The sequence below is a fragment of the Tachysurus fulvidraco genome, chromosome 1 (genome assembly GCF_022655615.1).
Source record: "Tachysurus fulvidraco isolate hzauxx_2018 chromosome 1, HZAU_PFXX_2.0, whole genome shotgun sequence".
Classification (NCBI taxonomy): Eukaryota; Metazoa; Chordata; class Actinopteri; order Siluriformes; family Bagridae; genus Tachysurus; species Tachysurus fulvidraco.
Window position 1 is genome coordinate 12426832 of NC_062518.1, and position 13210 is coordinate 12440041.

At 37.8% G+C, this 13210-nt stretch overlaps 1 protein-coding gene across 3 annotated transcripts in view; it reads left to right on the plus strand.

The window, feature by feature from the left end:
* Positions 1-13210, plus strand: part of dgkza (diacylglycerol kinase, zeta a) — a 71317-nt gene that overhangs the window by 41395 nt on the left and 16712 nt on the right. For all 3 annotated transcript variants that reach the window (XM_027133015.2, XM_047820065.1, XM_047820070.1), the window contains 3 exons: positions 2545-2585; positions 2894-3090; positions 11110-11223. In XM_027133015.2, the coding sequence (XP_026988816.2) occupies positions 2545-2585; positions 2894-3090; positions 11110-11223 (352 nt within the window). The remainder of the gene's footprint in view (positions 1-2544; positions 2586-2893; positions 3091-11109; positions 11224-13210) is intronic.

Genomic DNA, 13210 nt, shown 5'->3' on the forward strand with positions numbered 1-13210 from the left:
TAAGGGTGTCTGCTAAATGCCGTAAATGTAAACCACACTAACCTCTAGCTCTTTAGAAATTTACTTTAACTTTTGTCCAAAGCTTCAGAGTTTCTAGAGCCAACAATATCACTCACACAGCCAACATGGTAATTAACACTGCACTACCTCAGCACCAGAAACAGAGGCTGCAGGGTCTGAATTCATAATAGACAACTTAGCTCTACAGTCCAGAATCTTTTCAGCCAACGGTATCTACATTTATACATCTAGTAGATGCTTGACTTGATAGTTAAGACAGGGTATAATTTGAGGGTAATTTTGCTGTTACTGCTAGGCAATGCTGAGGTTTGAACTCCCAAGTGTCTGATCGATAGCCCAAAGTCTTAAACACTGAGCTACCAGTAATGTCTCTACAGTACCTGGGTGGGTGTCTTTAAACAGAATCATACTTACCAACCTTACACAACTCCTCTGACAATTTTGAGCAAAAGACAGAACTATTTCAAGAGCTGTTACAGCTAACACCAGCCTGTTCACCTGAACATTACAATCAATACTGCACAGCCTCAACCATGTCAGAGGCTACAGAGCTCCAACCTCTCTCCAGCCAGAACAAAGGCGTATCCTCTGGCCAACAACATTAATCCAACCCTCCTCTGCTATATCTTCTTGAGCCTAGTGCACACTATGTGATTTTTCCAGTACACCAACCCCCCAAACCCACACCGAGCTCGACGGCTTCTACACCAGAGCCAGAGCTATTATACCAGAGCTATTACACGACCCTCCATTCTGCTTTCCAGAACCATTACACAAAACACAATTTTGCTCCACCAAAAATTAAATCACTGCGATGTTGTAGCATTACTGTCAACCACGTTTAGAATCTCACATATAAAATCATGCCTGTAAATAACACCTTAATACACCAGGCACACACGGAGCAATAATTTGATTAGATTTCATTTGAATCACAGGTGAATAGTTAGAACAAAAGCTTTTATGTGTGTATCTCATGGTACTTACTCCTTCTAAATACATCTTTCCTTTTCTGATTAAAGTAAAAGAGATGGTCCAGTCTGGTTCACACACACACACACACACACACACACACACACACACACACACACACACACACACACACACACACACACACACACACACACACACACAAACATAAGGTTTAAACAGGGAGTTTCTTATGCGGACCCACGAGTCCACACCCTTCTACATATAAACATGAATTTATAAGCAATGTTCCAGTAAATTGCAAAACCCTTCTTTGGTTTTTGTTCTCTTTTGGTGAGAAATGGATTTGGAGCTCAGTCTTTCTATCAGTAGTCAGACTAAAACAAATACAATTATTCTGATTAAAAGACTGTTCCTTTAAATAAAAATGCTGCAGGAACACAAACAGAATAGGACAAATTATACCAAATATACCAAAACAATTTTGCAAGACAATCAAGGTAAACTTCAACTAAATTTTCAAGCATTTATAATGTGAGTCAAGGCTGAATCAGAATTGCCTAATCTGCCTGATGTTTGACCCTCAGGTTGGTCAAACTCTGTTGGTCAAACTGGATGTCTTAAAGAGTTAGAGCATGTACGAGCATGTGTCTAAGTTTGGAGGATGGTTGAAGGAACACCTTCTGCTCCCATTTCCTACTCTCTGCCTACTATCATCCTTTTGGCTTGGGGCAGATTCTGGCACTATTGTAAGAGAGCTTCCTGTCATTTTCTTTAACAGTGGGGGTTGGGGTAGAGGTCCAGCCATGGTAAAATGTGATATTTCGAAGTTTAGCTCAGGCATATGGCCATGTTTGTGCTTACAATGCCCTCTGTTTCCTGCTGATGTATCAGTCGTACTAGCCGTGTGCTTTCAGAGGTGGGCGGATGTTTGTGTACATGTTTTGAAAGCGGTATTAAATGGCCCATTACTACTTTTTTCCTGTTAATTACATCATCCTGACTCCCTGCAACACTTTAATAAAATCAGCGAATCCATTAATCAATCAATTATTTGAAAATGCAACATGACCTTCAGCGGGACGCATTATGCAAATACATGAAAATCACTCTTATTAAACCAGTTTCTGTTTTAAAAAATAAATAAAGAGTCACCACATCCAGTCGCAAGCTTTCTGTGGTCCTAATGGCAGGACTGTGCATTGAGCAAGCCAACCATATCCAACAGTGTCTGTGTAAGTAGGTGATTGTATGGGCCAAATTGGAGGGAGGGAAATCACTATGGACATTGCATGAACATTTTGAAAATATGTTTGTCATATAATGTACTTAGGAAATGTTTCTTCTGCCATCTGTCACACATGACTTTGCCAAATTCTAATTGCAGAAAATGAAGCGTTAACTCACTTCTCCTAGAAACATCTAAGTGCTGCACCCTTCTGCTAGAAAAATTAATATGTCCAGGATGCACATTACACAGCTAATGCTTTTCAGAAACATTTGCTGTAATTAGTTAGTCAAAAGCTTATGGTGGTGGTATGGTATGGGCTCTGTGCTTAAATCTTGTACCTGGTTTGTGTTTTGTTTTTGCAGCAACCACAGCAGATCGATTCTACAGGATCGATCGAGCACAGGTAAGTCTTTCTTCATAGGTTTTATGTATATCCATTGTTTTGAAAGTGGTGTGTGGGGACACCTAGTCTGTGTGTAATTAATTTAGTTAAAGCTGTTTAAATTATAATCCACTGTTATCAAAATTAGGGTATTTATAATTTCAGTTCTTGTTATTATCACAGGTTTAATCCAAACAACTCAAAAACGAATAGCCTGCAAATGAATGTCAACTTGGACCTAAATTTCAGTGGAAGCTTTAAAAAAAAGTTGCCTTCTTTTGCACATGTTTCCAATGTTCAAGACATACATTTCTGTGTTTGTGTGTTAGGAACATCTGCACTATGTGACTGAGATCTCTCAGGATGAGCTGTTTATTTTGGACCCCGAGCTGGTAGTCACTGAGAGTGTGAGCACGTCACCCGGCATGCCTGACTTGGTAGACTCATCTGCAGAGATCTCTTCAGCTCAAAACAAATTTGCCTTCCCATCAACCTCCTCGTCTCCTCCTTCCTCCCCAAAACCCAGGTCAGCTGTGCATTAATTGCTCTAACTATAGCTCTAATCGTATTTTGATTTAATGAGCTGTAGAACAAGCTCTTGAGCAGTCGACACATTTATAGGCCATTAATTAGCACATTACAGCTGTAATAATTAACATTAAAGCAATAAAAATGACCTGGATGGTGTAAAATAGACTTATCCCATATCATATCCCATCGTATCTCATACAACGGTGATGCTTCCAGGAGATTCTATAGTGATTTTAATTTAGAAGATTATATTTTCTGCAAGTTTATTATCTTTGAAACATTTCTGATAGGATTATCAGTATGAGAAAATTACCCTGTAAGGCTCTTTTACCCCACTTTGTCAAGCGCACTAATAATTCTGGAGCTATATATAATAGATGACAGAGACATCCAGACAGATATTGGCTGTTTGTGTATCCACTGCTGTTTTAGGGGTGTGTTTGAAGCTGTAAAGAGAGAACAGTGGGGTAGCTGTGCTGGATTATGCTTGAAATGGAATATCTAATAAAAGCCTACATAGAACTGTATGTTAAAAAAAAAAACAGTCAGGAGGATGTGTGTATAGTCTCCTTTGTTGACCTGTGTGAGAAAATGAGTTTGGTATATGTACCAGATTTCAAATGGAATGCTAAACTCATTGCTAATTTCCTCTTGAATTTAACGGGTGAAGGTAGGGTAGATTTTATTGAACCTGTGCTTCTTTTCTCTCCCCAGCAGCTCTTAATCACTGTAAAACTGCAGACGTTGCACCATAAGTCAGGATTTCCAGGATAAGGTGCTTTATGAGGCAGAGCTGGTCAATATGTGCTGTACATTACATCATCCACCTAATTAACATCAATATGACATCATTTTCCTGGTGCACTTTCCTCTCTTCCTCACGTTGACTGTAAAAGTGCAAAACGTGTGCACGGTTTCTCTGTAATAACAACTCTGAAACTGTGATGTGTCGAAAACTTCTGACGGCGGTCACAGATTCTTTTGTTATGCTGAGTATGTAGAGAAAACAAACTTTTCAAGACTTTTGGGGTTCTTGAGCTGTTGGGAGAGCTTTAACTCCCACCCATGGTAGTGATGCTGACTTTGAAAACTTGTATAAAGTAATTTCCAGGGTTGCCAGTTTTTTTTCTCAAATTTAAACCATTCCCTGAACCTTTAATTCTTAATTTATGCCTTAACTCCCTCTAAATATTACATATTTTGTCATTAAAAAAGTGGCAATAAGTAATTTCTTTAAATAAATCAAACTAGTTACTATATGGAGAATCGAACTAGTTCCTATAACTAGTGAATGAACTTCACTGTCAACTTCACTGAATGAATCTGTTCATTTAAATTCATATATTTTGTTTTCTGTAATTACCTTATATTACTAATATTACTACTGATACACCATATTGTGTTTCAGAAGCAATATTCTTCTCATTCTAAACCCTAACATTCTAAACCTCGCTTGTAATCCCGAGTACAGGAACGTTTCACACGTAATTTTGGGTACTGGGTTTCATGCTGCTTTTTACTCTAGGTCAGGGGTCGGCAACCTTAAACACTCAAAGAGCCATTTGGACCCGTTTCCCACAGAAAAAAAAAAAACACACGGAGCCACAAAACCCTTTTGACATATAAAATGAAGATAACATTGCATATATCGTTTTTTTACCTTTATGGAAAGTGTAGAGAAAACTGTAATGTGTTGCATTTATGAAATCAATGAACTGCTACCAAGTAAACGCAATTTTATTTCTGCAGGCAAACAAAAATATTTTGAACAGTTTGAACTAACCTTAAGTAAAAAGACGCTGGATATTTTTTTTCATTGGTTGTTGGGTTAAATCTTTCCCAGATATTGCTATTTTCTGATTGGCTATTGTGTAGCCTCTTTTTTGATTGGCTGATAAGTGTCAGGCTCGACTAATAACTTCAGGGGAGACGCGCTTGATTCCTGCGCGGTTCCAGACAGCGGTGCAGACTGATACATTTTGGGTGCTGCAGCTTATTAAATATATGATAAATAGTCAAAAAGTTTTTCTGCATGAGAAATACGATGTGTGGCGGGAGAGCGTGATGAAAGACCAAAATTCGTGACTGTCACTCTTAATGTGTGACACCTGACAGCCCTGCATGACATCAAAATTTTAACTTGCCGGCTGCAACAAACCAAAAACGCGTCTGCTTCTGTCTCAGATTTCACAAGTCGGCAGTTATGACGCATATTTTGAGCGACAAAAAAATTAAACACGGTTTATTTTAATGTTACAAGAGCATCATAATCTTAGCATTTAGAATTACTTTTTTTTTAAACTAACTAACTAAAATAAAATAAATTTAAATAAAATTTTTATTTTCCAAATCTACAGGGAGCCACAGCAGAGGGATGAAAGAGCCACTTGCAGCTCCGGAGCCGCGGGTTGCCAACCCCTGCTCTAGGTTATGAAACTGTACTGAAGCAGGGTTAGCATGGTTTGCAGTGTTATTCCTGTGTTACGGTGCCAGAGGTGTACATTGTGAAATGACAGTGTTAGAATGTATGGCTAGATGCTTAACAAACACCCGATTAGAAATTGGACATCGTGGGCTTCATGTTTGGTGACAGTAACAGAAATCCTGCATGTTCTGTAACCAGTAGTTGCAGCGTTTGAGGGGAAATTAAAGAAAATGAATGTCAACTGTAGAGAAGAGGAGACAGTTTTATTACAGTTATGTTCAGGAAAGTCTGTTCAGAAAATTACTGAGTATAAGGAACTGAATGAAAAATGAGCCGAAGCTGGATATCAATGAGCACGTGGACTACACATAAAACTTAATAAGGCTAAAAATGTACTGAGGTAAAAGTGTGAAACAAAACATTATTTAAAGCGGTCACATGCTGTATGTCTAATTATAGTTGGAGAGGCCATGCATTATTAATTTTTTCATGGTGTAATTGTATCGCAAGAATCTCAGGCCTTGCGAATGTTTGTGATGTATGTGCGTGTTAGCGTCTGAAATCTACACGTCGCTATATTGCATTCGAAGATAAAGTTTCAGACCTGACAGCCTCCTTCTTAAGTGTCGGACACTTATGTGGAAGTTGTCAATCACTGACAGACAGAGAGCTGTTTCAGTTTGAGTGAGTCCATGATCAGAGCAAAAGCGAATGCGATCGTCCATGATGCTGCTTTACTGCGCTTTTGCCGTTTCTAGAACATGTTCTTATGTAGAGATCATGAAAAAATTAAGCCGTGATCATGATAAAACAAGAAAGGAAAAAAAAAGATTTATAATGCATGACCTCTTAAGACTTCAGTAAGATTTAGAACACTCCAAGGTTAAATATTTCAAGGTTCAAATATTTTCATTGTCTTTACTGTTAGTCACTCACTAATCGTAACCACAGTGTACATACAAAATTGAATATGCTCTGAGTGTGGGCATAGAAAAAATTATCCAGCCATCCTGTTTCACTTGCTAAACAGATATAAATGCACAACCTTTACCATGCGTTTAAAAAAAAAAAGCTTCAGTATGGTTAATGTAGCCAATTTTCAAGACCTCGCAACACCGGCAACACAAGAACCTCTTTGACAGTGAAAAAAGGGTTTTATTTTTGTTGTAGTCTGTGGAGGAGGGAAAAATGCTCATGCTTTTTCAATATGCCACAGTCATAATAGTTTAGACATTGGAAATGTAATTTCAAGTGGAATTTGTTTTTTCATTTCAATTTTTGGCAGCTATTGTACAAAAAGTAGTACCACAAAATTAGTATCTGGCATGAGCCAAAACTAAAGCTGGTGCATTTTGCAACTCATTTGCACTTTATGCTGATCAGTGTGATGGTTCTCTAACTGTTTCATTTGTTTATATTTGGAAACTTTACCTAGTTTAGTTCTAAAGTAAAAACTGTGGGAGCTGCTGGGATTGTTGTGTCTGTGGTGAACTCGGAATTGACGCTGACTTGTTAGCTCTTGTTTGCTCTTGGTTGCTCAGGAGCTCTTGGTTGCACAATTCCACTCAATTACATGCTGTTGTAGAAAGGACATTATTTACATTGACATTATTTCCTGTTCAGTGTCACCCAAATGAACATGAGATTCACTTCTGAGTCTGGTTCCTCTCAAGGTTTCTTCCTTATGTCCTCTCAGGGAGATTTTCCTCACCACCGTCACCTCAGGCTTGTTCATTAGGGATCAATGTTAGAGATAAATACTAGCTTAATTTTAAACTTGAAACTTTTTATTCTGTTTTTATACTTATGTAAAACAATGTGATTGTGAAACGTGCTATACAAATAAATTGAATTGAAATCGAGTTCAATTGAATTGGTCAAACTTTCAGCGGATCAGGCAGGATGTAGAAGTCCCATACACCACGCAGCTGCTTCTGGTAGTAACTAGCCTGCTGAAAGGGGAATGGAATAAATCAATCAGAAGAAAATCAATCCAAAGTACACTCTAGTTAATGATGAGCTGTCTTCCTATGTGCTATAACCATACCTTAAACTGTAGCTTGTTAGCGGTACATCATGTTTGTACATGGGGTGGAAATGAACCTGGCTTTACTACTTGGCAGAACTGATTGCCTAAATGTTTGATACGAGCAGCTTGTTGTTATCAGTTTGCAGAAAGTGTTGTCTTTGTGTGTTTTATTTTTATTTTTTTGGATGTTTGTTTTCCTGCATGAGTAATAAAAGCCCTAAGCCTTTGTTCTGCTTCCTAGTTAATCAAGACCAAGGAGAGTTTCTGTTTGTGGCTTTGCTGCCTTGATCGTGTCTGTGCCTAGCTGCACAATAGGACATATTAAATTGAGATCACATGGTTGTTAAAGCATGCCATGCTGTGTCTGTGCCTTGTGTATGTTTTTGTTGTGAAACGTTTGTTCTTTGCAGTTTACTCTTGCAGTGCGTTAAACCATGTGTGAAAATTGAACTGTCTCCAAGCTGTTTCTTCTGCTTCTTCTTCTGCTTCTTTTTCTTTGGTAGATTCATTAAAACAAATATTGACTTTTTGTATTTGTTCCTTTTGCATGAAACATCATTTTTCGAGACACCCACGAAGAGTTTAGTTCGTTTTTTTTCTGTGCTTATTGTTTCACCTTTTGGCTTTTCATGTCTGTTCTGCACTTTTTAGGTATCTGTGTGTGTGTGTGTGTGTGTGTGTGTGTGTGTGTGTGTGTGTGTGTGTGTGTGTGTGTGTGTGTGTGTGTGTGTCTTTGTGTGTGTGTGTGTGTCTTTGTGTGTGTCTTTGTGTGTTTGTATGAGTATGAATTGTATCAGACCATCCAACTCTCTCTCTTACGCACATACACGCACATACACGCGCACACACACACACACACACAGAGAAAGCGAGTGAGAGAGCAAGAGAGAGCAGAAGAGTCAGAGAGAGAGGTCTGTTTTTCAGATCGTTGCGCCCTCAATCACCATGGGGGATGGAATACTAATCCCACACTGAGTCAACATACTTTTGTTCGACTCCCACACAATTGCATATGAAATTGTCAAAAAGACTAGAGGTGAGCTTAGCCTGTGGGCAAGAGTGGTACTGAGAATTATGTGAGCTAGCTTTGGTAAAACCATGTTATATACAATGTTACTGAACTATTAAACATTATTAACTGAAAGTATCTGATTTCCAAATCAAACGTTCTTAATTCAGTCCTAAACAGCGGACATCTAATGGTGCCGTATAGAGGGGGTGAGGTTCACTCTTTCCCACTCAGAGACTACATTTCACCTGAGAAGGCAACACTCTCCAAATTGGCTGTCATGTGAACAACGTTTGGTGTCAAGGGAGGGAGACAGTAGGGGTGGAAAATGTTTTATGAAGAGGATAAGAGACTCACAGCACAGCACTGGTAGCCTGATGTTTGCAAATTCACAGTGCAGTTACAGCCTGTCATTTTCTGAGCACTCTATGCCTGTAGTGGCACTTCACTGGCTGATGAGAGTGTTAGGTACTCTGACCAAACAAAGAGGACTACATTAATGTTCTCTATAAAAAAAAGCATAAACTGATTTGCAGAACTGATGTGTTAAATTAAATCGTGTATATTAATGCATATTAATTTATTATAACACCCTTCTTACATCCTCAGTTCTCTCCCTGGAATAATCTGCTGCAATGGACTAATACATCTTCAAACACAAACACACAAAAAAAGAAAAGAAATCAATATCAAGTTTTTAATGTCACAGTGTGTGTGCAAATCGTTCAGTCTGGCTCATAACCCGCTCTCCTTTTTATCGAAAGGAAAACAGCTGAAAATATTGATTTAGAAACAGTTTCACGCAGGATTGCAAATATGTAACGCCAGACACAGAATGTCTTTTGACCCATTTGGTTTCTGCTAAAATGGTTAAAAATAAAGTTATTGGTGTTCTATCAGTGCTATGTTTCAACAGGAGCCAAGATTTATTACTGCAACACGTTCGTGTTTATATTTATTAGGTTCTAGAAAGACAAGCTGTACATATTTTCAGTATTCTTTTCATGTGAAATTACATTTACAGTCAACAATCGAATGAATGCAAATGGCGAGCTGTTGAAGTGAATTCCAGGTGCCTTTCAGTCAGTTAGTGAGGTACGTGCGCTGCGATGGTGTGGGTAGATAGCAGCACATTCTCATTACAGTCAAGGCTGATGCATATGATGACACTTTAAATTATCTTTATATACCGTATGTGCGACGGCCTTAAAGAAAACTCATGGGGAACAGAGTGAAATTGAGACATACCATAACACAGCAACCTTCACAAGAACTAGATGTGATGTTGGAAATGCAGCTGTGGGGATTTGTTCGTTCAGCCACACGAGCTTTAGCGATGTTAGGCACTGACGTCAGGCTAGGTGATCTGGGATTGAGGACATCTGGGGTGCATTAGTTTTTCCAGTTCATCCCAAAAGAATTCAGAGAAGTTGAGGTTCAGGACACTTGAGTTCTTCCACATCAGTCTCACCGCATCGTGTCTAGAACCGTTTTTAGTCTCGGTTATATGAAATCTTACTTCTGAATGCAAGTTGCGTACTAGACAACACTTTAAGGACAGACCACAAATGGTTGTGCTGTTTAGTTGTACATATACATTTTGATGTAAATATCAAAACATTTAATATGTAGTTATAAATAAAAAATATCACATGGAAAATGCTACTCACTGATCAGCAGTCCCAGTCGTGGCAGCGTGTTTTCTTATATCCTGAGGCGAAAGTCATTCACAGTGTTTGTCGAACAGAAACCTCGTTGTTTCACTTGGCTCAACTGTTCACTCGTGCATCAGTGCCAACATAATCACAGAATAATTCAGTACGTTTTGGTCTTTTGGCTGAATATCCCATTTTACTTCGCATTCAAACACTACTGTATAACTTTGTTTCTGTCATCTCTCCAGTTGTAGTAAGTGCTTTAACATCATAAGTAAACTGATAGTGGATATTTAAAATGTATTAGGTTGATTCCAATTTAATAGCAATCAGCTCATCTTCTGTGTATTCAGTGTGTTTATACATTCCACACTGGAGAAAATGACTCCTAATCTGCCTAATGCGGTCTCTGCAGATAGTCTAAGCAAAGCTGTGAGGCTCATAAAAGCCATTTCTCTATGAATCACTGACATTATGTTTAAGTACATCAATTTGGTGAAACATTTATATAAGCAAAAAAACTCCACTCACAACCTTGCATATATTACAGTATATACTGCTCCTTCCTGACACCATCCCAATTCTCCCACAGGTTTAGTTCATACCTGTAGGACACATGACGGTCATAATACAAGCAACATAATTTTTTTATACAAGACCTATCATGTTCTCTTTGTGAACGTAGGTATGTTTATGTATTTGTCTGTTTTTGCTTTCATGTCTGGCTTAATTCTGGTCAGATGGGGAAAAATAGGACAGGATATTACATGGGAACAAATTCATGATTCATCAAACCACATTGAGACAAACAGGTCTCTGCAAACTTTTCTGACAAACACAAGTGATGCTAATGTTCATTTGTCATAGATTCTTCTGGTAATATTTCCTCTGTGCAGGATTGCTGAGCTGCAGAAGGCATCTCAGAGGAAGCGTGTGTCCAGTGACAGCTCTGTGGCCGAAGCTCTGGCACACAGCGACTCGCTTCGAACAGCCAAGCCAGCACTGTGCAGGTTAGACACACACACACACACACACACACACACACACACACACACACACAGATTCTGTCACGAATATCCACACAGAATGAGACACAGCTTCACACAGTATTACATAGTGTGTCACTCATAAACTGTGCTTATTGTGGTACTTGATTATGAGAAAAAGATGTACAATGTGCTGTGTTTGTGTGTAGTGAATGAAAAGATCAGTGAATGAACAAATTATGATAAGCATGGAATTTAATTTCCCATGTATAAATACATCTTGTGTTTGTGTGCGAGTGTGTGTGCATGTTCCTGTGTATTTGTGTGTTTCTGTGCTTCCCTCAGTTAAAATTCATATCCCAAGTTATACATATTTAATTTTTACTTCTTATTTCTATTACATTAATACACATTAACTTAAATGATCTATTTCTGTTTGTGCTCTGAAAATGTTATAAAAGTTATTGATAAGAAAAATCCGGTCTGGTAAAACAACATAAACCTTATTTGGCTTTTTGCCTGCATGTTGTGTGATTGTTTATTTTCCCACTGAATCAGAAGTCAGTAAGTAAATTTCAGCATAGAGCCTCTTCTGCTCCTCAAAACAGCCATCTATTATATTATATTATATTATATTATATTATATTATATTATATTATATTATATTATATGTTAGGAGCATCTTTACTATTGAGGTGGCAACTGTGACAAGCAGAGTGATGAGGAAGTCAGTAGCTCAGACAATTTGACAGTCCCTCGTACCCATCAGGAAGAGCTTCTGAGAGAAGGGCTGTCAAGTGGGACGCTGAGAGAAAATGGGAAAATGGCAAGTATCAGAAGCAGCGTCAGCTCTGAAATGACATGCTTTTGTTCTGGCAGCACTGCTCCAGGAATTTCTCCTTCTTGCACGGGTTATCGAGTGATTTACCAGTTATACTAATTATCAAAACAAAACTCTTAATTATATTTAAACACAGCACTGCAGGAAAAGGAAGCTGATATTCATTTAACAGTTTGGAAATTTAGTTAAATCAGAATACTCCAGAGTTCTAACATCCCTATTTCAGATGTTCCTTTAGATGTTCTCAGTCTCAGCAATTATTAGTGATGTTCATCAGTCATGAACCCCCTCTGATTATCATGGTGGATACATTGGCTATTTGGCAATACATCTGAGATTTTTCTGACAAAAGCATAATTAAGCTTCAGCAACAGTTGTCTTTGACCATGTATGCTTTCTAAGTGGCCACGAATCCATTCAGCTGAGTATCATCAATAAATCAGTTAGCTCTAACGGAAGAAAATGCATTGCATGTTGTGTAACCATAATGAGATGATGATATGACATGAACTCGGCATTAAAACTGAATACAGAAGTAAGTCGGCGATTGGAGACGGAAATTAGTATCTTTTCTTTTAACTAATTTTTCTTGGGAATTGAATTCTGTGTCATGATGCGCAAAGTGTTACATTAGATCATGGGAAATCATTTAAGATGTCAATTCTATTCAATTCAATTCAAATGTATTTGTATAGCACTTTTGACATTGTCTTAAAGAAGCTTTACAGAACATAAACTTAGAACTAAAGTTTCTTATAAAGAATAATATAAAGATTAATATAAAATAAAAATTCCGGATTAATATTAAATATCTATTTGAATGTGTATGTCTATTTGTTTGTATTTATCCCTAATGAGCAATGTGGCTTAACTAGCAGCTCTTAAATAGTCATGTTTGGACACTGTTATTGGTCAATTTAACAGCTTATTTAGAGCTCAACACCTATTCGTAACTTATTATGTGTTATTTGGAATTTCATTACTGCATTATGAATACTGTTCACTATTAAATGCTGCTGTTATTTGACCTTGAAAAACCAGAAGCATCAGAACTAAATGAAGTATGGAGAAATATTGATTTCAGAATAACAAATGTTTCCTGCTCTAGTCCTACTTGTGATGAAATAACTGCATTTGTTGTTGTTATTATTATTATTCTATATGTCACCT